The sequence below is a fragment of the Triturus cristatus genome, chromosome 3_2 (genome assembly GCF_964204655.1).
Source record: "Triturus cristatus chromosome 3_2, aTriCri1.1, whole genome shotgun sequence".
Lineage (NCBI taxonomy): Eukaryota > Metazoa > Chordata > Amphibia > Caudata > Salamandridae > Triturus > Triturus cristatus.
In genome coordinates, this window is record NC_140584.1 from 942,118,863 (window position 1) to 942,145,199 (window position 26,337).

Genomic DNA, 26,337 nt, shown 5'->3' on the forward strand with positions numbered 1-26,337 from the left:
GGACCTACCCATCCCGGCCGAGTGGCACGTGGAGGGAGGCCCGTCCAGGGAGGAATTCTGCCAGGGCCAGAGGGAGTGCCCTACCCTTGAGGGGCTGAGGCGACAGGCCGAAGCCCAGGCAGCAGGGAACGTTGAAGGGAACTACAGTGTTTACTGGGAGGATGGCCTCCTCTACAGTGAACCCAAGGCACCCTTACATGGATCGTCACGAGCCTTGGTAGTCCCTCAACGTTATCGAGCCTTCCTTTTAGAGTTGGCTCACGAGATCCCCTTGGCAGGACACCTGGGGCAAGACAAGACCTTCGCCCGTCTTGTCCCACACTTTTATTGGCCTCAGATGAAAGTGTCGTCCGATACCTACTGCCGGACATGTGTGTCTTGCCAAGCCAGTGGGAAAACAGGGGTGAAGCTGAAAGCTCCCCTGGAACCACTTCCTGTCGTTAGCACCCCCTTTGAAAGGGTGGGCATCGACATTGTGGGTCCGTTAGATCCGCCAACATCAGCTGGTCACAGGTTTATCCTGGTTCTGGTGGATCATGCCACACGGTACCCAGAGGCAATACCTCTGAGGACCATAACAGCACCTGTTGTGGCAAGGGCCCTGATGGGAATCTTTACCCGAGTGGGTTTTCCCAAGGAAGTTGTGTCCGACAGGGGGACCAACTTCATGTCAGCGTACATGCGGGCGATGTGGAAGGAGTGTGGAGTGACATACCGGTTCACCACTCCTTACCACCCCCAGACCAATGGTCTGGTGGAGAGGTTTAACAAAACCTTGAAGGGCATGATCAGAAGTCTGCCTGAAAGCCTGCGGAGGAAATGGGACGTCCTCCTACCCTGTTTACTTTTTTCTTACAGGGAAGTGCCACAGAAGGGAGTGGGCTTCAGCCCCTTCGAGCTTCTGTATGGGCACCCTGTACGCGGACCTCTTAACCTGGTGAGAGACGGATGGGAAAGAACTCCCAGAAAGCTCCCCCAGGATGTGGTGAGCTACATGCTGGCCTTCCGGAGCCAAATGGCTAAGTTGTGGAAGCAAGCTTCTGACAACTTGGAAGCCAGCCAAGCTGTAATGAAGGCGTGGTATGACCACAACGCTCACCCGGTGGAGTTGGAGCCTGGCCAGAAGGTGTGGGTGATCGAACCAGGAGAGCTTAGTGCCCTCCAGGATCGCTGGTCAGGACCCTTTGAGGTGTTGGAGAAGAAGGGTAAGGCTACCTACTTGGTGGACCTGAAGACCCCTCGTCAGCCCCTGCGGGTGCTGCATGCCAACCGCCTCAAACCCCACCACGAGAGGCCCGAAGTCATCTTGATGATGGTGACTGACGGAGGAGAGGACGTGGAAAGCGAGCCTCTCCCTGATCTGTTTGCGTCTCAGGAAAAGGATGGGTCGGTGGAGGGAGTGATTCTCTCCCCATCTCTAACTCCTGAACAGCAGGAGGACTGTCGCCAGGTCTTGGGGCAGTACTCTTCGTTGTTCTCCCTTGTCCCGGGTAGGACTCACCTGTGCGTCCATGACGTGGACACAGGAGACAGCCCACCTGTGAAGTCCAAGATCTACCGGATGTCAGACAAGGTGAAGGCCAGCATTCATAGTGAAGTCACTAAGATGCTGGAGCTAGGAGTGGTTGAACCTTCTAGCAGCCCCTGGTCCAGTCCGGTGGTGTTAGTACCGAAAGCTGCACCACCGGGTGCCCAACCAGAACTGAGGTTCTGTGTGGACTACCGGGGACTGAATTCAGTGACAAAGACTGATGCTCATCCGATCCCTAGGGCGGATGAACTAATTGACCGGCTGGGAGCTGCCCAATATCTAAGTACCTTTGACCTTACTTCAGGGTACTGGCAGATCTCTTTGACTAATGGAGCAAGGGAAAGGTCAGCCTTCTCCACGCCCAATGGCCACTACCAGTTCTGTGTGATGCCCTTTGGGCTCAAGAACGCACCTGCCACGTTTCAGCGCCTGGTAAACCAGATCCTCACCGGAATGGAGAGTTTCTCTGCTGCTTATCTGGATGACATAGCCGTCTTCAGTAACAGCTGGGAGGATCACTTGCGTCACCTGCAAGCTGTTCTCCAGGCCCTGAGACAAGCTGGATTGACGATCAAGGCCAGCAAGTGCCAGATCGGGCAGGGGTCGGTAGTGTACCTTGGACACTTGGTGGGTAGGGGAACGGTGCAACCCCTCCAGGCGAAGATCGAGGCCATCATGGCCTGGGAACCCCCCAAGACACAGACTGAGGTCCGAGCATTTTTGGGCCTCACGGGATACTATCGCCGCTTCGTGAAGGGGTACGGTACCATCGTAGCCCCTCTCACGGAGCTCACGTCCAAGAAACAACCTCGACGGGTAGTCTGGACGGAGGCTTGTCAGCAAGCCTTTGAGAAATTGAAGAAAGCCATGTGCGAGGCCCCGGTCTTAAGGGCCCCAGACTTTTCCAAGAAGTTCATTGTCCAGACTGATGCATCAGAACATGGCATTGGGGCAGTGTTATCGCAACTCAACGAAGAGGGTCTGGATCAACCCGTGGTCTTCCTATCCAGGAGACTACTTCCCAGGGAACAGAAGTGGAGTGCAATAGAGCGTGAAGCCTTTGCAGTGGTATGGGCTCTGAAGAAGTTGCGGCCATACCTGTTTGGCTCGCACTTCCTAGTTCAGACCGACCACCGACCCCTTCGTTGGCTGATGCAAATGAAGGGGGAAAATCCCAAGTTGTTGAGGTGGTCTATTTCCCTACAGGGGATGGACTTTCAGGTGGAACATCGGCCTGGAGTGGACCACGCCAATGCAGACGGTCTCTCAAGGTATTTCCGCCTTAGTGATGAGAACTCCCAAGGGGTTGGGTAGCTCTCCCCACTTTCAGCTGGGGGGGACGCGTGTTAGACCTGTCAGCCCTTTGGGTGGTCCCTCCTCATCATTATTTATTTTGTCCCACTTTTGCCTCAAACCCTGGTTGACTTTTTCCTTTTTATTGGGAACCACCAGACTTTTTAGTGTTGCTACAGATTCAGGGAGCCATTTTAGCTACCCCTGAAACTTCTGTCTGAGGGCCTGAAGCACAAAATGGTGGCCTCCTGTGACATCACCAGCATCCACTGGAACCTACCAGCACCTTCCAGAACCTTCCGGGAGATTCCAGAACTGTGTGACAGTTGGAAACCGTTTAGAATGTTGGGAGGATAAGAGAGGCAGTTGGCAGTTGGAGCTGGCAGTTGGCACCTGACTGGTGAAGAGAGAGGAGCACAACAGTGAAGGAGGAAGGAGTGAAGCAGCAGGGGTGGAAACTTGTGCCTGGAGTGGGGTCCATAAACCCACCCTTGATACTTGTCCCAGCTGATGGATCCCAGCCTATAGCCCTGTGTGGGAAGAAGAAAGAAGAAACCCATCCTAAGGACCTGGACAGCAGGAACAGGCCTTAGAACCAAGAAAATAGCAAGATTCTGACCTGAGAGTTGGTTTCCCTGGAGCCTGGCGTCGAGTAGCCGAAGACCTGGAGCCCGAGGTGGAGAAGCGGCGCTGACTGAGGTAGCAGACGTCGTACCCGGAGCCGCCTGAGGTCATAAGAGGGCGCCGGCGGAGGTCGAGTGGAATACCAAGGGTCGAGAAGGAGGTGAACCGAGGTCGAGCGAGCGGCGTCATCGGAAGGGTGGAGTCCGCCCTCCGGAGTCGTCGGAGACCGAGGTAGAGGAGCACCGGAGGTCGGGAGTGAGGATCGCACTCCGGAGTCGCCCGGAACCTGTGAGGAGGAGCACCGGAGGTCGGGGGTGAGGATCGCACCCCGGAGTCGCCGGAAGTCGACAGCGAGGCCAGGCCGGCCGACGTCATCGGAGCCGAGTGCGCCATCGGACCGGAGCCGCCCGAAGTCGACATCGTGTGGAGACTGCCCGACGCCGTCGGATCGAAGGTAGAGGTCGAACCGAGGCCCCGACATCGGACCGGAACCGCCTACCGGCGTCGTCAAAGAACTGACACTGTGCCGAGGCCGCCGAGACCGAACCGGAACCGCCTCACGGCGTCGACCCGACTCCAGCGGCGTCGGAACATCAGAAAAGGGCAGTAAGTGGAGTAGAGGGCGCCTAAGGCCCTGTGGAGACCTGAGAGACTACTCTAAGGGGCTAGGGAGGTGCTGAAACCCACCTGACTGTGCCTGGGGTGAACTGGGACTATCCTAGAGAGGTTCTGTGGAGAGGGAAGCCAGGGCGTTGGAATTTCCCCCCTGTTGTCTACCTCAGTTTAGGCCTCAGCCTTTGCCTCAGCCAGGGAGTAGTACCCCTCAAGCCTTCCACACCCTACAAGCTGTACCTGGGCCAAATCAGCCCTTAAGAATTGAAGTGCCATCTGATTCACAAAGTGTACTGTATACTTCTAAATATTTATTGGGGATACTGTATTTATTAAGTTCTTATCTATTTATTGCTGCACAGAATTTATAGGTCTACAGGACTTGTTGGTGTACAGTATTTATTGGGACGGTATTTATTAGTACAGTATTTATTCCCTCAAAGTATTTAATTGTCTGTATATATTGCACTTGTATTTATGTCCTGTTATTTATAATCACCCCTATTTATTTCAGCAAACAGCAAATATTTATTTGACCTGCTCTATTTAAAATGTATATACTGTGATTGTTATTTATTTTCCCAATCAGCAACTAAGAGAAGAAAGATAAAGAAACATATTTTCATAATTTTTACGGTGTAGAGTCGTTTTTGGAACGGATGCACGCATGGTTATTGTATGGGTATATTGTATGCTTAGCACTGCGCCTGTTTCCTGACCACTCGAGCCAAGCTACCCCGTTGTGTCGGGAAGGTCCACCACCACCCTGCGGAGTGGGAGTGGGCTGTTTCCAACACTGCTGTTGAGATAAGACTGCTGGTTTGATAAATTATTGCTCAGAATAATCCAAGTGCAAAGGCGGGGGAGGGGCAGAGGCAGGGAGCAAGCAAGAGGAAAGCCAGATGGCGCTGAAGGCTGGCGGTTCTCGCGTGAACGCAAGCTTGTCGCCAGCCAGCAGCACTTTGAAAACTCACCTACTAAAGTCTCTCAGAGCAGCACATGCGTGCTGACTCAGCGAGACCTAAAAAGGACCGGAAGCTATCGGTTAACGCCCGTGTCACATGACGGGCGTCATGAAAATAAATGATGCACTGTGAGTAGTTTAAAGGAGGGTAGAGAAACTACCAATATGTAAATAGACCAAGACATGCTCCTAGAAAGGTAAAAACAAACAAGGGAATCAAAATCCAACGCAGTAAGAAAACACAAGACTCGCGCTCGTGTTAATGCAAAAGCCTGTATAATGAGCGAGAAAAATATCAAATAAACGAGGTGGACTTGGAAATTGTAATGGGAAAAAATGTATGGCGGTCTAGCTTGATGAAGTGAAAAAGATACAAAATGTAGATGTTAACAATGATGTCAAGCTAGCTCTACTAAAATAAGTGTAAAAATGAGCTAAATATTTGTGCAGAAGTGCGAACTAAAAAAGAAAAAAAGGTATGGTAGTGGACAAGGGTACTGTGATCAAGCCATAACGCGGAAGCTAATGAAAAACTCAACAGGAGTGAACAAAGAAAAAGAAAACCTGCAAAATAAATGAGAGAAATATGTGGTGCAGGAAACAAGAAAAGAAAACCATCACCAACGTAACAGGAGATTGTAATGTAAGTGACCTAAAGTTGTAATAATGAAGTACAGTCACAAATGAGATACAGGTCTATCATGCTGCTGATGTGTCTCACCATAGTAACATTAACGATAAACACTGGTGCAGAGATCCTTAAAACAAATAAAGTGACATAGATCAATGACTCTGATTCATAGAAAACAATTCATGTTCATTCGGTCATTGAGCCCTAGTGGCATCATGGTATTAAACTGTTTACTCCAATAAATCTCTCAATGGAGAAGTTTTTTAGTGGTATCTGTCCCAGGGTAAGTAGTAACAGACTCAACAATTTGAAACCTCAATTAGGAAATGATGTGTCTAGACTCGTCCCAGTGTGTTGCTAGAGAGGACGTCGAACTATGGTTTCTGATTTTGCTTTTGTGCTCTGTTATCGTGATTTAAATTTTTCTTTCAGTTTTGCCAATATAGGCTTTGCCACATGGGTATTTAATACAGTATATTACATTTTTAGAATTGCAATCACTTGTGTGTTTGAGGTTGATTTTTTTGCCAGTCAACGGATGGGTAAGGACATTGCCGATAATAACATTATTACAATGAATGCCATTATTGCATTTAGTGGTTCCTTTGTAATGTTCACTCCTATTGAGTTTTTCATTAGCTTCCTTGATCACAGTACCCTTGTCCACTACCATACCATTTTTTCTTTTTTAGTTAGCACTTCTGCACAAATATTTAGCTAATTTTTACACTTATTCTAGTAGAGCTAGCTTGACATCATTGTTAACATCTACATTTTGTATCTTTTTCACTTCATCAAGCTATACCGCCATACATTTTTTCCCATTATAATGTCCAAGTCCACCTCATTTAATATCTTTCTCGCTCATTATACGGGCCTTTGCATTAACACGAGCCTTGTGTTTTCTTACTGCGTTGGATTTTGATTCCCTCATTTGTTTTTATCTTTCTAGGAGCGTGTCTTGGTCTATTTACATATTGGTAGTTTCTCTACCCTCCTTTAAACAACTCACAGTATATCATTTATTTTCATGACACCCGTCATATGACACAGGCATTACCCGATAGCTTCCAGTCCTTTTTTAAACTTTTCGAGTCGGATTTAGTAAGACACGCTGATACTTGAGAACTCGCACGATCCACATAGATCTCTTTGGAAACTCTCAATCTTCGCCTGGTACGACCGCGGTCTCTCTTTTTTCCATGCCACATGATTCGTAGACGTTAGTGTATTGAGTTTTCTCACTGAACATCTTATGGCATTTGTAGGTGATTGTGAAGTCTACCTCCACTTCAAGTTTCTGAACTTGTCTAGCAACGCGATTTTCTCCACTTCACTTGAGGAGAGCCTTAAAGTCTACCGTACACTAGAGTCACTTTAGCATTGTGCAGCACCATAACCCGTTTCTGTTCACAATCTAGCAAACACATTTTGTGTTTTGTTTTTAGTGCAACTGGCTTATTCTTCATTTACCCGTTTGATACTGTTTACATTACGTGTTATGGAGAGTTTTTTTTCCCCATTTGTGTTTTTCTACATGGGGTTTTCTTCTGAAAATGAGCACTTTCATTTGGATTTCTTTATTGCACACTCTTGGTTCGGTTTCCTTCTCTATAACCTTATTCATTTTTGCATCTGCAACCCACAAACACCCTCCTTGGTGTTTTAGACCTGCATCTTGCTTTTTACATTGGTGCACACATGCAGGGTTGACCCAGTTCCTTGACTATGAATGTACCAAGCCACCAGCTGTAGTGTTAATAATTTCCACCGTTAATTTATTGAAAAAATTAGTAATTTCAGAACATTTATTTTAGGTTTTCCCCTGACGAAGGGATCTTTTGGTCCCGAAATACATCGGGCCGTATGTTTAAAACGGATGAAGAGTTGAATGACCACGTTTTCGTATCACTGAATACGATAAATGGAATTGTATACACCATTAAGAATTATTAATGTCATGTATCTTTAAGCATTGAAACTCCGTCTCACATAGTGTATGTTATCATTTTTATGCATTGATGTATCTATGTACCAATTGAAAACGTTGATTGAATACACTATTGCTTAGTTTTGTTTATTGATTTTACATAAGGGTTTGTTAGACAAAAACCAGTGAACAGTGCATGGTACCTAGCAGGTTTTCCCGCTATATCGAATAGTTTACCTGTTGGTGTAGTTTTGCAGCTTGAAGATCTTTCTGGATTCACTATGCTGTGCATTATTCCGCGATCTGGTGGTTGGGTCCGGATTCGTAGTCTTTCTTTTTTCTTTTTTTTTTGCAGCCCAGGTGGGCGTCGACATCCCACCATTAGGTGTACCTCTCGTGACGTCGGCTTGCTTCCTGCGGAAGTCCCGCCTTTGGGGCGTCATCTTCGGGTTCTTTTTTCCCTTCCTCTTTTTTTTAACCCTAGGCGTTACGTAATTTCCTTATATATATCCTTTCAGTTTTATCGAACAAGTTACTTACCTTCGGTAACGATGTATCTGTAAAAAACATTAGTTAGTTAGATTCCTCACCTTAGAATATCCCCAGGCGTCAGACTGGATCCGGAAGATTTTTCGTCAGCAATACCCCTTGCGCGTCGCTAGGCGTCGTCTGCGGCTCCGCGTCCGTCGTCGGCGTCGTCGTGCGCCGGAATGACGTCGGAGTACTTAGACGCCGCCCTCGCGCGCTGACGTCAGTTCTTGTACATAGCTTTCCGCGCCAGGAACGCAGAGCCATGCAAAGACAGACACTGGTGCCAAAAATAAAATCTAGGGGCCTGAAAAGGATAACCTTAACCCTAGATGTCAGTTCGCAGAACGGGGAGGATGGGTGGGTCGGTGAGGAATCTAACTAATGTTTCTTACAGATACATCGTTACCGAAGGTAAGTAACTTGTTCATCTGAAAGAAACACGTTAGTTAGATTCCTCACCTTAGAATAGATACCCAAGCAATACCATCCCCGGTGGTGGGTCTGCGAACCAAGATCACACCAGAAAGTCCTGGAGGACAGAACGGCCAAAGAAGCCATCCCTCCGGACTTGGCTGTCAAGGCAATAATGCCTGGCAAACGTGTGTAGCGAAGCCCACGTCGCCGCCTGACAGATGTCCTGCAAAGGGACACCCCGTCCCAAAGCAGTAGTAGCCGCTGTGGCCCGAGTAGAGTGGGCGCGCAGCCCAACAGGAGGGTCCTTTTTTGCCAAGGAGTAACAAATTTTGATGCACAAAAAGACCCACCGAGAGATGGTCCGTTTGTGCACAGCTTTCCCCTTCTTAGCACCCACGTATCCAACGAAAAGTTGGTCGTCCACCCGGAACTGCTTAGTGCGGTCCAAATAAAAGGAGAGCGCACGTTTTGGGTCCAGACGGTGGAGCCTCTCTTCCTCTTTGGAAGGATGCGGAGGCGGAAAGAAGGTGGGCAAGGTGACAGACTGCCCAAGATGAAATGGAGTCGCCACTTTCGGAAGAAAGGAGGGACGAGGCCGAAGGACAACCTTGTCCGGATGAACAGACAGAAAAGGAGGCTTTGAAGATAAAGCCTGGAGCTCACTCACCCGTCTAGCCGAGGTGATGGTTACCAGAAAAGCAGTCTTAAGAGTCAGAAGACGAAGGGGACAATTGTGAAGAGGCTCGAAGGGAGCGCACATCAGGAATGTCAAGACAAGATTCAAGTCCCACTGAGGCATTACAAACGGAACAGGAGGGAACGTGTGAGTAATGCCCTTTAGAAAGCGTGTAACTACAGGGGACTTGAAAAGAGAAGGCTGATCAGGAAGCCGCAAGAAGGCAGAGATGGCAGCAAGATAACCTTTCAGGGTGCCCAGGGCAGAGCCCTGCCGGGCCAAAGAAAGAAGAAACAGTAGAACCTCAGAAAGGAAAGGGATCCACAGCCTTTGCTGTGCACCATGCCACAAATTTGTTCCACCGGCAGGCGTATACCGTCTTTGTGGAGGGACGCCTGGCTGCCAGAATGATATCACAAACTTCAGGAGGCAAGTCAAATGGCATCAACTGCCGGCGCTCAATCTCCACGCATGGAGGCGGAGGCTGGACAGGTTCGGGTGGAGGACCGTCCCCTGCTGCTGTGACAGAAGATCCTCCCGAAGGGGCAGACGTATCGGAGGATCGGTCAACATACCGAGTAGCTCGGGATACCAGTACCTTCGTGCCCAATCCGGAGCCACCAAGATGACTTGGGCCCGGTCGAGCCTGATCTTCTTCAGCACTCTGGGCAGAAGTGGTATAGGCGGAAAGGCGTACAACAGACCGCAACTCCACTCGCGACGAAAAGCGTCGCCGAGCGAGTGCCTCCTTGGAAATTCCAACGCGCAGAACTGCTGACATTGCGCGTTCTCTTCGGTGGCGAATAGATCTAACCAAGGCTCTCCCCACTGCTGAAAGAGACCTTGCGCCACTTCGGAGTTCAGACGCCATTCGTGATCCATCATGCACCGGCGGCTGAGTTCGTCTGCTCTGGCGTTCAGAGAGCCCGCCAGATGTTGAACCACTAGGGTGACGCCCTGGTGTGCCAGCCACGTCCAGAGGCGCAGAGCCTCCTGACAAAGGGTCCACGACCCCACCCCGCCCTGTTTGTTGCAATACCACATGGCGGTGGTGTTGTCCGTGAACACCTACACGACACTGCCCCTGACAGAGGGAAGGAAGGCTTTCAGTGCAAGCCGGATCGCTCTCAACTCCAACAGGTTGATGTGGAGACGAGACTCCGCCGGAGACCAGACGCCTCTGATCTCCGCCTCTCCCATATGGCCACCCCAGCCCAGGAGGGACGCATCCGTCACTACGACATGCTCCGGTTGGGGAAGGGAGAGGCTTCTGCCCATGAGCCAATTGCGGTCCGTGAGCCACCACTGCAACTGCTGTGCAGTGCCCTCCGAGATCAAGACATGGTCGGACAGGTTGCCGTGATGCTGGGCCCACTGAAACTTCAGGTCCCACTGCAGAGCCCGCATGCGCCGCCTGGCGTGATGCACTAGTAGGATGCAGGAGGCCATCAGCCCCAGAAGCCGCAACACTAGCCTGACCGAAACCCAGGATAGAGGCCGAAAGATGGGAATCAGGGCCTGTATATCCCGGACCCGCTGTTCCGGCGGATAGACCCGGAACTGCGCCGAATCGAGAACCGCTCCGATGAAGAGGAGCTTCTGAGAGGGGCTCAGGTGTGACATTGGCACGTTGATGGAAAATCCCGGCAAATGCAGGAGATCCGCCGTAGTCTGGAGGTGGGAGACGACTGTCTGGGGCGAGCCCGCCTTCAACAACCAGTCGTCGAGATAGGGGAAGACTGGAACCCCTGATCTGCGCAGATGAGCTGCGACCACCGCCATCACTTGCGTGAACACCCGAGGGGCACTGGTGAGGCCGAAGGGGAGCACGGTAAACTGAAAGTGCTCTTGGCCCACCGTGAACCGCAGGTAACGCCGGTGGGCCGGCAGGACGGGGATGTGGAAATATGCGTCCTGCAAGTCCAACGCTACCATCCAGTCTCCAGGGTCTAGGGCAGCTAGAACCTGAGCCAAAGTTAACATCTTGAACCTTTCCTTCCGGAGGAAGGCATTGACGTTCCGGAGGTCCAAGATAGGGCGTAGGCCCCCTTTGCCCTTCTTGGGAACCAGAAAGTAGTGGGAATAACAACCACAACCTACTTCTGGGCTCGGAACGCGCTCGACGGCCCCCTTGGCCAAGAGGGCCGAAACTTCCTCGTGGAGAAGATTCAAATGATCCCCCGAGATACGGTGGTGCTGCGGTGGCATGGCTGGAGGAGTCGTCTCGAAGGGGAGGGAGTAGCCCCTTCGGACGATTTGCAGCACCCACCTGTCCGATGTGATGGACCGCCAGTGGAGCAGGTGATGGCGAACTCTGCCGCCCACTGGCGTGGAATGGGCCTGAAAGCTCGGACTAGGAAGGCTTTGAGGCGGATGCTGCCGGGGTGGATGTGGGCTGACCTAGGTCGTCCTCCAGAACCGCCTCAGCGGAAACCACGTCCGCGACCGCGCGCAGGTTGGTTCTGCGGCTGGTGGCTAGGCGCACGTGAGGAGGCACCCCTTCCTTGGCCACGAAAGGGGCGAAAGGCGGAAGTTGCGACCGCGGGGCTGAGAGGCCCAAGGACTTGGCCGTAGCCCAGGAGTCCTTAAAGCGATTCAGCGCACTGTCCGCTTTCTCGCCAAAAAGGCGAGTGCCATCAAAGGGCATGTCCATGAGAGTGCTCTGGACATCGCCCGAAAATGACGTGGACCGCAGCCAGGCGTGACGCCGAAGCGCCACCGTGGTAGAAATGGCCCTACCCAGCGAGTCCGTGGTGTCACGCCCACATCGTATAGCACGTCGCGCGGCATCCCTCCCATCGGCCAGAGCCTGGGTAAGTCGTGTCCGGACCTCCTCCGGACACAGGGGCAGCGCGTCCTCCACCGCATCCCACAGAGAGTGGGAATAACGGTCCAAGAGACAAGCGGTGTTCAAAGACCACAGGCCCAAACTAAGGGAGGAGAACAGCTTCTTGCCAAACTGTTCTAGTCTCTTGGAATCCCGGTCCGGCGGGGCGGTCGGGAAAGAGGATTGGGAGGTGGAGGCCTGGATAACCAGGCTCTCAGTGGTAGGGTGTTGGGACAGAAAACTGGGGTCGCCCTGAGCAGGGCGGTGGCGCCTGGCGACGTTCCTGTCCACCGGAGGAACTGTGGAGGGCTTAGACCAGGTGCCCTGCAGAACGTCAATGAGGGCCTCATTGAATTGCAGCAAAGGCTCAGTGGAGCTTGCTGCAGACTGAAGCACCTCAGTAAGGACGTTAGTCCTCACAGCCACGGCAGGCAGCTCGAGCCCAAGGGCTGCGGCCGCCTTGCGCAGCACCACAGAGAAAGCAGCGCCCTCCTCCGAAGCCACAGTCGGAGGAGAGACAAATCCAGTGTCTGGAGAGGTATCCAGGCCACTGGCCTCCCCCAGTTCATCTGCCCAGTCCTGGGACAGTTGAGCCTGAACGGCCATAGGATCCTCGGATCCCTCCCAGTTGTCCCCATCATCCGACTCCTGGTATAGAGGAGAAAGTAACGGAGCCGGGCGGTAGACCTAATGTGTCTCTAGCGGCGCCGATCGTCCAGTTTTGGCTCTAGTGACAGGATGGTGGCATTGTCGATGCATCAAACCGCATCCCATACTGGGGAAGAAGACCTACTGAAGAGTTTCTAGGTGGAGTCTGGCACCTGGTATTTGAAAGGTCATGAATATGCAGGCAGAAGTATTCATCAGAAATAAAAACCCACCTGGGACACTGCAAGTCTTTCTTACACTGCCTGCTGCCCATATAATCTCTCTCAAGGTTAGGTCTTAAACTCGAGGGAAATGGCTTATGGCGTTGAGTGTTGGTTTTATATGTGATCTTTTTCTTCTGGAAAAAAACTGCTCCTCTGTGAAAGGAGTATGTGGCATGGGCACCATGCTGCCTATCTTCCAATGTTTAAAACATATATTTTCGCTTTAATTCAATCATTCTACCTTGTTCACATATTACTTCAAAAACATCATTAATAAACAGCACAAATGAAGTCAAAAGGGACTGCTACCTGCCACCAAGGCCTTCAATCCTCTCCTTCTCCTTTGGAAGTTCAGGCTTGTGGTCTTGAGTTACTTCCACCGCTCTGATAAAATCAGCTTTTGGATTGTCCTTAACACCTAGAACCACACCAGAATCTCCCACATGTGCCACATATATTTTATTGCCACGGATGATTACCACACTGGCAGTTGTACCCGAAGTGCTAGGGAGTCCAGTCATGGTTTTTGACCATTCAGCTGAAAAGAACAAAAGAAAATAACATTAGGTAACACAACACGAAGAGAATTTAGTACTATGAAACAGGGTAAAATTTAGTACAATGGTGTTGATCTGATCTTCATGTGTGTTCATATAACGTATCAAACGCAAACAATTCTGATAGCAAGCATGGTTTAATAATATGCAGATAGATTAATGTACCTCAAACGATAAATATCTGATGAATTTCAGATTTAAAACGTATTCAACAGCTTAAAAGCTTGCTGAAAGTTTCTTTTGAACTGCAACTGCCATGCAGAGTAGCAAAGTAGCCAAAGAAATACAGACTTACATGTTCATATGGGGTGGGGAGGGGGGTCACTCATCATTTCACCAACTAACTCATTCTAGCAGTCAAACACAATTAACATATGTAATTTAAATTAAAATAATGAAAGCAGAAAAGACAAAAACAAGCTGCCCACAATATATTGCAATCATGCACTTGAAAAAAATAAAATTATACATAGGAGTGGATGGCCATCTTGCAATGGTATTCTATGTACTGCGCCAGTGTTGTAAATTTTCAGCATGACCACCACATTTAGAAACAAAACAATTGGCCATCTTGAGATGGTAAACTTTTATATTTATGGACAATATCAATCCATGAGGTTAGATTGGTTTTGAGGTAGTGGCCACGTAGGATGTGGCTAAATGCAGGTGAAGTGAGAGGCAGGCAAGCAACCCAAAAACGCAGTCTGACAATCTGCAGTGTCCTCCAAAAATGAAAACGGAGCAAGAAAGAAACGAAAAAGAAATAACAGGAGAAAAGGAAAAACTAAGGAGGACTGGCCCCACAGCCCCTGCACTGAAGAACAATAATTTTCCAGCATTTGTGTGTATTTGACCAGACAGGCAGCGAGAGGCTGAAAAAGATCAACCCCTGCTCGAAGCTGTATGTTGTTACTAATGGAAACAGAGTAAATGACAGACTAATAACAAAATACTCAAAACAACCTCTATGAATGTAAATATGTACATATTTATTACGTATTTTCAATGATTACAAAATCATGACCGACAGCTAAGCCTCTCAGGCCATCCGATGAGCTTTCAGCACAAATTATTATAGTGCAAACCTTCTACAGGTAGGTTTTGTCAAAGGTGTAATTAACACCAAAACCTTCGCCTACAAAGGCAATCGGTGAGATTTAATGTAAAGAAATTACTAGTCTATAACCTGTAAAGTTAGATAACAGGACACCAATAAAGGCCTAATGGCTTAAACAAATGCTTTACATGAAAGATAAGATGTCCAGCCTACTGCTGTTGTCATAAAAAAAAAAAAAAATTAAACCCATGGCATCGAACTTAACTTCCAGGTGAACTAATCAGGCCTACACCATTTGTTAGTGGCTTGTCACCCTACCAAACGCAAATTTACTTAGGGAGAATAGTCTCTCACACGGCAATCATCAGGCACACAATTGTAAAAACAGAAATGCATACAAAACTATATTTGACAAAGCACAATACAATCTCTTTTGAAAGAGATTAATAAGGATTATGACACTGCAAATTTACCCCACGATTTGAGGGAATAGTAGACAGAAAAACCCTTGCCTACTATTGTAATCTGACATTTCAAGTAAGAAATAAAACTTTCTGTAAGCTTCAATACAGAGTAATATTAACCCAAACCTCAAAGCTAAATGAATTTAGCTAATACTTTTCTCAATAAATACAATCAGGAGTTAACGCCATAACCGCCACCACCCTGGTACACTGAAAATACATTTTCCCATAAGGGAAAATGTGCAATACAAGCACTCTTTCAGTGGAAGTGTACGTCTGCCCTGTGAAATGCTGTAATTAAGGCAGCCAACATGTGGACTGAAAGTAAACTCTCTCAGCCGCAGAGCTGAATGCTTTTTTCCAGTTGATCCGAAGGTCTGGTGACAGCTATGCTGTCAATCTAGGCTTAAAATATATTCAGTCAACAAGTGCTAAAAGGAACTAAAAAGACTTAAACTTCATGAAATTGCTATTCATCCAGCTACCTAATGTTGGTAAGCTAGTAGTATAAAACAGCTTCTTGAGGCCCTATTATGCCCATCTAGGTGGGGGATAAGCTGCACATCTTCAGTAGATGTAGTGGAGTCTTAAAGATTTGATCAGCTTGGAAAGGAGAAGCAGTGATGTATAGAGCTTGTATAATGCGCGACTCAGGACTCCTGAAGAACTCAAGATAGGACCTTAACAGTGAAAAAACAAGCATTGGCATAGCCAATAGGTCTCGCCTTTGGGACCTTATAAGTGTTTACCCATGCAACAGTTGATGTTGTTTCACCAAGGATATTGTGCTGGATAACTAAACTAGCTATGCCAATGCTGGTTTAGGACTTGTGCCCTGGTGGTGTCCCTCCTGATGTGAGAAGTCTTGGCCCTCAACGATAAGAGTTCCCCGCCAGGCGAAACAAAAACAGTATACCAGTCTCCTTTCTTCCAAACGGTAAGGTGCTGTGCAGGTTACAGCATTGTTTTACTGGCCTTTTAACGCACACATGCCCTTATGACCCCTGTAGGTGAGGCAGGCACCGTTGTGTTTAAATGGGGCCCAGAGGTTTGTAAAGTGAACAACCTTATTTCACAGACACCCCAGAGTCTGTAGTGCGTACTTCAGTGTCACTGGTGCCCCAAGGGGGGTGGAGTGTGCATCAGTGTTTCATAAGCTTCACGTGGCCTGTACAGTGCACAGCACAGCAGTGTTCCAAATCCGCTCCTACATTAATTAAAGGTGCCCAGAGGGTTGATGTGTGCCGCAGAGTTTATTTGAGTTCAAGGACTTGGTGTTTCTCAAATACAATCAATTGTAGATATAGGAGTTGTGTTGTGGAGCACAACCACGTATCTCTCACATCCCAGGGGCTTGTACGGTGTGTCCCCACGCTGCTCCGTATCAAAGACTTCCAGTGGTTGTCAAGCACCCGCTATTGCCCCAGGGCCTGTGAACCGCGCTCGTGTGTTACTTCTCCCCGGCTCCGAGGAGTTGTTAAACCCTGGGGCAGTGAACTGCCTGATGCCGCTTCTCTGATTACAAACCGTCCACACCGCGCCTTTTCTAGCCGTGTGGGGACGCACGTGCCTTGCGACCATTGCGCTAACCTTTAGAGGACCAGTAGCTAGTCTGTACAGGCTCACATACCTGGACGCACATTTCACAGCGCATGCTCACTTTCATCCCACACTAAGCAGCACATAATGCCCTATGCCCAAAGCGTGCTGTTCAGGCCCCCACGACAGGATTCTGCAGAACGGGTACATTAGTATAGGATAATGGCCCCGCGCGCCCTCGTGTGTTCGCCTGGCACACCTGCTTCAGCGCAGGTGGGTTGCCATGGCACTGCCGTCTTCTCGGAAAGCGCTCGTTTCTCGTCTAATATTTACTTTCATTCTTGCCTATCGGTTTTGGTTTGCAAGGAATTCATCTTTGATGTTAGCAGGGAACGAAATCGGATTGGAGTTTAGAATTGGTTGGGGGCGGTGGAAGAGTCCTTTCTTTGGAGAAGGGAGGACAAACCAAGCCAAGGGGAAACTCGGAAAACGAAAACAGTGATGAAAGCGGATGTGCTGAATTGGCCAAGGCTGTCATTGTTTAACATAATGGGCATGACCCACTGCATTAAAGACAAGCGCTAAAAGACAAGCGCAGCCCCGGCCGCGAAAGTCCACATCTCCAGCGTTTGTTTACCTTACGGGAGCGAGCACAGCAGGCATGATAATTATAAACAGATGTCGCCAAAGCTCGCTCCCGCAAGGGAATCGCCAAACGTGCACGCGTTGCCATTGAAAGCAATGCAATGCGTGCACGTTCTTGGCCAAAAAAGCGAATCAATTCCTAAAGGTCTCCTCCTATGCAGCGCATGCGCGCTAGGCGAGACCTAATGACCCATGGTGATAGTTTGATACTTTTCCTGAAGTAAGGAAGAAAGCCAACCAAGGAACTCTGGCACCAGCCTCACACAGCTGTGAAGTAAACGCTGCACGAGACAGCTTCAAAAGCAGCCGAAAAGTCCATAAGTATCAGGGCAGTAATCCCGCTTGGTCCAGGTCATAACAAGCTAGTTCTGTATGGCAATAGGGCCAATTTTGTATCATGAACAAACCTAAAGCATTACCAAACTGCATAAAGAAGAACATTGCTTCTAATGAAATTAGAGCATGTTGAATGAATGAACCTCAGCTACTTTGATAGTGAAGATCAGTAGGAAAATTAGTTGGTATTTACTCTAAACTGTAGGCCATACAGAAGGCTTTTTCCAAGAGTAGACAACTCGGGCCTCTTTCCATGATGAAGAGACTGCAATACTGCAAAGAGAGAAATTGCATTCGTGGACTTTCAAAGAGTAGCCCACCATTTCCATACAACAAGCAGAGCCAGAGTCCCAATGTGAGCCATACGGGTCTGCAAGAATGGGTTAGTGATGTTAACTTACTGCTGACTTTTCCCATGAAGATCCCTCTATTCAAGAAAACAAACCATAGAAAATAACAGGGGGTGTGCAGAGAGCCATCAACCAAGATGGGTGCATAAAACAAGGACTCCGGTGAAGTCAGGGTAGATTGAGCTCCATGAATGGTCATAAAGGAGATCAGGGGAGGCCCGGTTGCGTTTAAGAACTAGGGCCCTCTCCCTGTAATTCAGGAGCCGTGCTATTAAAGGTCTTGGATTTAGGCTCGGGTTTGGAACTGGGGCCTTGCATTAGTGTACTCTCTCCACTATCAATAGATTGGAAACCTTATGCTGGTCAAACAGACAATCCAAATGTTCCTCCACAGAGTGCTCCATGTTGCCAGCAGTTGCGGATTCTGGTATGTCCACGAAACAGATTTTGCTATGACGGGCCGACCTTCCAAATCTTCATTCCATGCCCGGGGGACCTTCAATTTGTGCTGCAGCGTAGTAAGGCGATCGCCAGCCATGAACACAAGAGGTCACTAAAGTGCCTTTACTGGCTCTAGAAGATAGACAGGCTGCACTTGCTTTATATGGGCATTTTAGTGTAGTTCATCAGTGTCTGTTCCGGATCTTCCACTCTGAAATCGAAGGTTATTATAACGAATTCTTTAGGCTAATCTATTCACTTCATTAGTTGTCATAATCTGGTGTCTCACTATTTAATCCAACTTTTCTGCTCATCGGTCTCCTAAGAGAGGATGCTGCCTCCGCCATTCAAGGCCGTTTACTAGGCTCAGTGGTTTGTCTGTCACTGTTCCTCTACACATACAGAGGAACAACGACCAGCAGAAACATCATTTGCTGGCCGACTGACAGGATATTTGAAATTTTGAGTAGGCCAACTATTTCCCCTCATTTCTGTAACACTTGGCAGGTGCTGTGAGGCCAAGGTAATACTATCAGACAGAAATGACAGACACTCAATCTGTTGAGGGTTCTTTATCACTTTTTGGTCTGGGAATGAAAACGCCTGCAAAGGCGGAAGGCTCTATTTAGGTTATTCCTCTTTATGTATTTAATTTGATGCATCTTATGTGGAATCCGCATGCAAGTTTCTTTATTGTCTCACCACAATCTTCTTATGTACAAGAACAACCCGCTCTAAAATATTAAGAAAAGATCCATCAGAGCGCCTTGCTCTGCTCTTAAGGAGCGGCGGCTCTACAGTTCCATGATAAATTATAGTCGTACGTCTAGGCACTAATAAACACTGTACTCTATATCAATGCGAGGGAGTGAAAACACTTAATAATTGTGGGTCTGTCAGACGTTGCCTCAGGTGTAATGGCACAATTTGGTGCAGCAAATTAAATTATTACTGTCCCAATCAATGTACATATGAAACTTTTGTTGGAGTATTTAGTACAAATATTGCTGAAAGTGGTTAAATACAGTGTATATTAAGGAAAGCAGGATTAGGCAACGGGAAACAGATATGTCTTTTACCTTACCCGGAGTAGGATTAGCACACTTTGTTGTCTATGTACACCCACAAGATGGCCTAATTTCCAAAAAGTTAGGAATTGAGAGTAATGTTTTCACGACCCTCCAAATATTGCGGGCATGTCTGTACAAAGTGCATTTTTCCCCCCACAAAACTGCCAATGGCGCGATTTTTTCCTGCAAGTTGCGAAACCCTGGCGGATCTGTATATGGTCCAAAATGTGGATAGTCTGGAGTTTTTTTGATGATCTTCTCAGACTTTGCAGTAAAAAGATGAAGACAGGCCTGATATCTGGAGTGGTGACTTTAATACATGTCTTCCTACACCTACACGGTTAGACAAAACAACCACGAATCTGCATCCTTCGCCGAAGGAGAGTCATGCTCTAGCTCATATTATGCACCTATATGCTATGGTAGATGCCTGGCACGCGTTACATCCCAGCGAGCGTGCCTGCATGTATTGGGTCACATGCGCACAGCGTATCCTCCCAGTTGGACATGTGCTTTATACCTCGCACCCTGTGCTCTATGATCCGCAGCTCTGTGATTCTCCCATGAACCCTTTCGGACCACTCTCTGGTTGTGCTGGTTTTGGACAGCCTGGCCCCTCTTCCTTGCTTTCTCCACCGGCGGTTGCATAGCACAGAAATGCAGGACACTGTTTTTCGGAATGGCATTAGGGAAGCCAGTGTCAAATATTTCCGGCTACATAAGAACACGGTTGCAACCTTCTGAGAAGCCATAAAGGTCTACATCAGGTGAAAGTGTATCTCAAAAAGTGCCAGGCTTTTCTAGTCGTTTGTAGTCACTTAGATCGCATTTGAGAAGCAGCTGCATACACTGAAGACTGCTTATGCAGTCTCCAGAGAATGGGGTACACTGGCCAAATTGCAGGAGAAATTGGCAGTTTGAGGGGAGGCAGCTTGAGAGGTTCTCTACTTAATTCGCCAGGCTCAGGCGTGCGCTTCGAAGAGGGTGATCGCCCAGGTAAAACGTTGGATTGGATCATTTTCAAATTTATTGCATTCAGATAACGCCATATGATAGAACATCACTAAGTATTGACGGAGAAGATTTAGATATGTCTTTCTTTCCTAAGAAGTAGAAAACAAATAGAGCACATAGCGAGGTGGACCTTTGTGGACAGGGTTAGCGCAGTAGGCCTAATTACACAGAACATAGACCCGATGCAGAACAGGTCGGAAGGTGGACAGAAGGGTTAGCTGATCTCCATTAAAAGTGATTACAAAACAACAGACAATGCATACATGAAACCAGCTTTACATAAACATGTTACAAGCAGTGTGCAAATTTCGCAGAGCACAAGCCTAAGTACAGGACAGTCAGCTAAACGAGACTAGATAGCAAAAGTTCTCTTACTTGAAGGCTGGCCTGCTGCAGTCCAGACAGTTCATTTCGGAGCAGATCAGTGCAAAGAGTGGAGGTAAGTGTTTTAACAACGCGACAAGATGGGCAGCCTAGGAAAGTCAAGCAGCAGCTTTTGGCATTGTAAAACTCTTATGGGCAGCGTTGTACATCGAACAGTGCGCGTGATAGACTAAAGATGGGTCTACACCTGCTCCTTGTGCAAACCGCTATGAGGTTAGTCTCTGGCTCAGCATGCTGAACATGTTGTGGAGGTTCTGCCAACCCCTTGTGTGCAAATGAGGATGGTAAGCACAGGGGGCAATAAATACAGAATTTAAGAGCGTGTTGCTGCAGCACTAGTGCGCTTGGCTGAATCCAGTTTGGTCACTGCCATCTTGAGACATTTGACAGTTTTGATGTTTAGTGGTGGATTTAATGGATTAAGGCTAGAGATTACTACCGGACGGCAGATAAATTCTCCTAGCCAGATGAAGTCAGCACGGAGTAAGGATCTCATTTGCTGCAGTAATTGGGGGCAAATACATACAAGCATTTGCAATGCAATAGGTCTCGCATTTATACGAGTTTGAGCTATTGGCATTGTAAATGACAATGCTTTTTATTTAAGGTTGTTTTTTTTAAAAACATAAATAAAAGGCACTGTCATTTACAATGCTAATAGCTCAAACTCTCGCAAATGCGAGACCTATTGCATTGCAAATGCTTGTTTATATATATTGTATGCCTATTTTCTCAAAAACTAACATGCAAAATTTGGCATGTCAGAAAAGAGGGGTAATGGCCCTTTGTAGTCTCAAAAACCCAATGGGTATCTGTAAGAATAAAGAAGCATATAATAAACAACACCATTATTTGTATTAATGTTGTTTGACTTTTTAAACACATCACCATAACGTGGAACTACATTCTTTGGCACATCAGCCGTGATACATTTTTCTAGTAGTTCGGGTGCACCTCACTTGTGCCCGAGTGGTGATAAATAATAGTTATTTGTAACACACACGTTAAAACACATATACACACATTGAAACATATACACACATTCCCATTGGTTGCCTAAAGTAGCTGGCTTTGGGAAAAAAGGTCGATGCAGTTCATCTTTGTGAACGTTTCTTAAAACTGAGGCCTTTCTTAGAGTAGATGAATCACACAACCATACATCCCAAACGGGCTATTGAAGCATATTCACGGAGTATCTTAACAGACAGATGCTTGATACATGCCATCAGTTTCCAACACTTTCCACTTGATTCATGAAGGAAAACAGTAACTCTAAGAGAAATAAATCCAAGGGAACTGTGAAAGGAAGTAAGCAGAGATTGTAGGTGCATTACTTGTGGACATAACCGGAAATGGACTAGGAGAAGCAGGATCACTGGAATTATGCAATTCTGCGGCTCTGAAATTTCACGCATAATTATGAATTTGCTGCACTTGCCACACAAAACACCACCTGCTACATAATTAGATTTAAACATTTCTGTTCCTAGCTAAAACGATTCGCAGGTTTCTTAAAATAACACCTCACGTGGGACTGCACGGTGGCAGACACCTTTCAAAGATTCACAAGTCATATTCTGGTGGCCGACACCTGCAGCCAGGCGTAAAAGTGGTACTAATGACGTGAAACCGCTTTACCCGACAATATCAATGTGGCTTAAAATCACTAAGTAGTGTAGACTCTGCCGCATTATTTGCCTGTTACTGGATAATTTATTCACCCTGCCTTATAATTTGGTCCTCAACTGCAGCGTAAATTCCAGTGGCTTTAATAAGTGCCAGTTGGTCTGTGATTGATGTGAATCATCATAACACACACAGACTGAAGTGTGAAATTTAGGAATAAGTAATATCGCTGCTGAAATGAACGCCCCATCTTTGTGAACGTTTCTTGAAACTGAGGCCTTTCTTAGAGTAGATGAATCACACAACCATACATCCCAAACGGGCTATTGAAGCATATTCACTGAGTATCTTAACAGACAGATGCGGCATACTTGTTTTATCATACTTTATAAAAAAGAGACACGGTATAAGCGTTTTAAGAAGATATTGCACATACGCTAATTAGTAGGTTTGTCTGACTCCATTAACTCGCACAGAAGGAGAGGTGGCCTTGTAAAACACACTGCAGGTAAAGTGACATAATGTTAGTTTAGCAATAGTGACATTCTTGTAAATCGGACGGACTCTTGTTCTCCACAAAACTAGCTCAATTTTGAGACCTGCTCAAGTCTTACTCAAATGATAGTTGCTCAACCCCCACTTGTAAATACCTCCGTGCTTCTCTGCCGAACGATATCTCGTACGTTCCTGCCATGTTTTATCTGGTCTTTAATTGAAGACAAGAAGTGGGATAAGGGAGGGGGTAGGTCGCGCCCTCTAAGGGGAGAGAGGCACAGGCTGGCAAATGGTGTGCCCTTTCGCGGGCGCCTTGATGTTCTCAGTGGCCGCGCGGCTCACTGAGAACATCAAGGCGCCCGCAAAATGTACACGCAGGCTACCAAATGGTGCGCGCGCCGGGCGCACATGCACTGTAGTTGGGGGCCTGAAAAGCACTCGTTTGCACTTCCAAATCCCCGTTTTCTATAGCTCTCGCCAGAGCAGCACTAAAGCGCTGGCTCAGGCGAGACCTAAAAACATGAATTAAGGTTTCCTTCCCTCAGCCGCATAAGCAGCAACTTATGTTATGAGTACATGTTCGGCGCCAGGACGGAAGGCGAGCGTGAAAATTCCACTTGTCTAGTCTTAGAGCCACAAGCTGCGCTTTAATCCATATAGTATAAGTGCAAGTGATTTAATTCTGCTGCTTGGCTGAAGAGTAGGAGTTTATTACTGACCACGGGCGGGAGCGCTTGCATAAGGCTGTTAGATCCTCTAGTACTGAATTTTTTTTTTCTGCGAGTGATGTTAATTTCTTAAGGACTTGGTGGTAGAGGAGTTTGCTCAAGGCTTTGGACAGTGAGAATTCCATCAGTTTATTTTCAAGTTGTTGTCTGTATAATGAGCTCCGGTCGGAACCTTCAAACCCGCACCAGATTAAACCGTGCATGGACTCTGGTGGTGTCAGTCAGAGTCTGTGACAGAAGTTGAGAAAACAGTTGCATCTGTCCCAGTGCTGTTTTGTGATATTATTCTAGAGTCTCACTTGCACTAGTAACGCTCTCGTTGGAAGACGCAGAATGACTTTGCAAAATCTGGTGACCAATTTGTCCACTGATCCAGCTACCCTACCCAAGGCGATTTCACTCCTGTAAGTTAGTGTCAGCATGATTTTTGCTTTCGTCACCTGGAGAAAAGGGTCAAGGCTGGGGCCTTGTAGGTTGGCGGCGATGGATGAGAGAGCGAACATTAGGCTAGAACCCTCATCGTTTATGGCGCATTCATGAGAGGTAAATGACCATTTGCCATATAGGAGGATTCCCAGGTATTTATAGCCCTTGCTGTGCTGGAGCCCAACGCCCTTAAGCTGCCACCTGTTAGCCAGATTTGGTTTTCGACTGAAAGAGAGCGTTTTGGTCTTTGCTTCATTGATTTCTAACATGTTCTCAAATGTGTAATCATGTAGAATGAACAGTGGCCATTGGAGTCAGATCTCTGTCTGGCTGAGAAGCACCAGATCGTCTGCGTATAACAAGTGTCTCATTCTTTGGCCTCCTAGTTTAGGTGACACTCTGGAACACTCTGAAAACGAAATACTCTGATTGTGGCTGCTCACATGGAAACTGGGACTATCACAATGGACTAATCTAAAATCCTTGTCGTTTTCCGCCAGTATTGTGAAACTCTATATGCGGCCCCACAGTGGATACGGCCTGTTATCTTGATTGTGTTGCCTTAGCTTGGTTGGAGTCCCCTACCATGGAAATACTTAGCATCCACTAAAGATATCACAGAGTTATGGCAGATATAATGGGCACACCCAGTGGCAAGGCACTGGGAAGTGGCAGTCTCCCAGTGGACTTTTCTAAAGCATACAGGGACCTTCCGGTAGCCCTCCTTGACATGTATAACACTGCAATTGGCATAGGCAAGCTGCTTCCTTCCATCATGGAAGCAGTCATTGCGGTTCTGCTGAAGTCCAATAGAGATCCCGTGTCCTGCTGTTCATATAGACATTTGTCCCTACTGAATACAGATAATAAAATACTGGAGAAGATCTTAGCAAAGCGTCTCCAGTCTTTAATGCAATTTCTAGTGTTAAAGGAGCAATTCGGCTTCATAACTCAAAGATTCACTGCTTTTAACCTTCAAACTCTAATGCCATCTTGCACAGGACAGACCTGAAGTCGCCCTTATTACATTGCAATGGTCATAAATGCTCCGATGTGGAGGTGCTTCGACATCTTGGGCTGGGGTCCTACTTCATCTCACTTATCAAACTGCTCTATATAGCCCCCCTCAGCAAGCACAGTGCATGGCTCATATGGGGAAGCTTTTTCGATCACTTGTGGCACCCGGAAGGGATACCAACTATCCCTCTTGATTTTCACCCTCATGGTAGAACCGCTTGCATGTTATATAAGGGAATTTCATGCACAATGTGGCCTGCAGCTTGGAACTGGATCCCTTGTTATCCAACTGTATGTGGATGATGTCATTATCTATGTTCAAAGGCTAGAGGATACTTTATCACCTGTCATCCGTGAAATTGTTAAGTTGGGTGGCAATTCCGGGATGCACATTAATTTAGCTAAATCTGAAATGTTTTTCAAGTTCCCTTTGATGCTTGTCACGGAATACCCACTACAATGGAGCCCACAGGGGTCAAATATCTAGGTATTTGGGCTAATTTCGGGGCTGTAATAGATAACTGACACGCTTAAGGGGACAGATGGCTTTGCTTCCCCCTCTCAATCAGGGGCAGTATTTCGCTGGTAAAAATGGTTGTATTCCCAAAGTTTCTCTACTTGTTTGCCAATATTAGTGTGCGAACCCCACATTGTTTTTTTCAAGTAACTACTCCTCCAATTGATATGGGGAGACTGATAGCTTAGAATCCAATTGGAGGTTCTCATAAGGCCCTTACAGAAAGGTGGCCTTGCAGTCCCAGACTTCTATAGATTTTACCACGTTGCACAGGACCACTGTTTGCCCTACACTAGTGCATGCTGGTCACCTGTTCTGAAGCGCATATAAGAGTGGCAAGGAAAATAGCTAAACTGTCCATTCAACCGCGTAGCGCGAAGGAAGATGTGGATGCCATCGCCTCTACATGCAGAGCTTGGTGGGAACTGGCGAGGCAGCGTAGTTTTGATGCTCCATACTCCCGCTCATTCCCTAACCGAACAATCCACTGCTTCCCAATGTATGACCGCTCTATACAGTCCTTACTGCGGAAAGCTAATTTGAACGTGCTAGATCTCTTTGATAATGGCACTTTTATGACACGGACCAGTTTTTTGTTGTTGTTTTTTTTTTAAACAGAAGTGCACAGTCCCCTGTTTACAATTATGGTCTATCATAGGCTTTGCTCTGCAGCTAAACCTGGCTTTCTAACACATCCTGCAGAGCCTGTTGAGATGGCACTCATTAACACATACACACAGCTGGTGGAAGGGGGCCATTCCAATAC

At 47.5% G+C, this 26,337-nt stretch overlaps 1 protein-coding gene across 1 annotated transcript in view; it reads right to left on the reverse strand.

Annotated features, from left to right (window-relative positions):
- The window catches only part of PPM1D (protein phosphatase, Mg2+/Mn2+ dependent 1D), a 279,206-nt gene that overhangs the window by 214,112 nt on the left and 38,757 nt on the right, over nucleotides 1-26,337 (reverse strand). Inside the window, exon 2 of the mRNA XM_085649436.1 lies at nucleotides 13,215-13,443. Coding sequence (XP_085505562.1) covers nucleotides 13,215-13,443 — 229 coding nt within the window. The remainder of the gene's footprint in view (nucleotides 1-13,214; nucleotides 13,444-26,337) is intronic.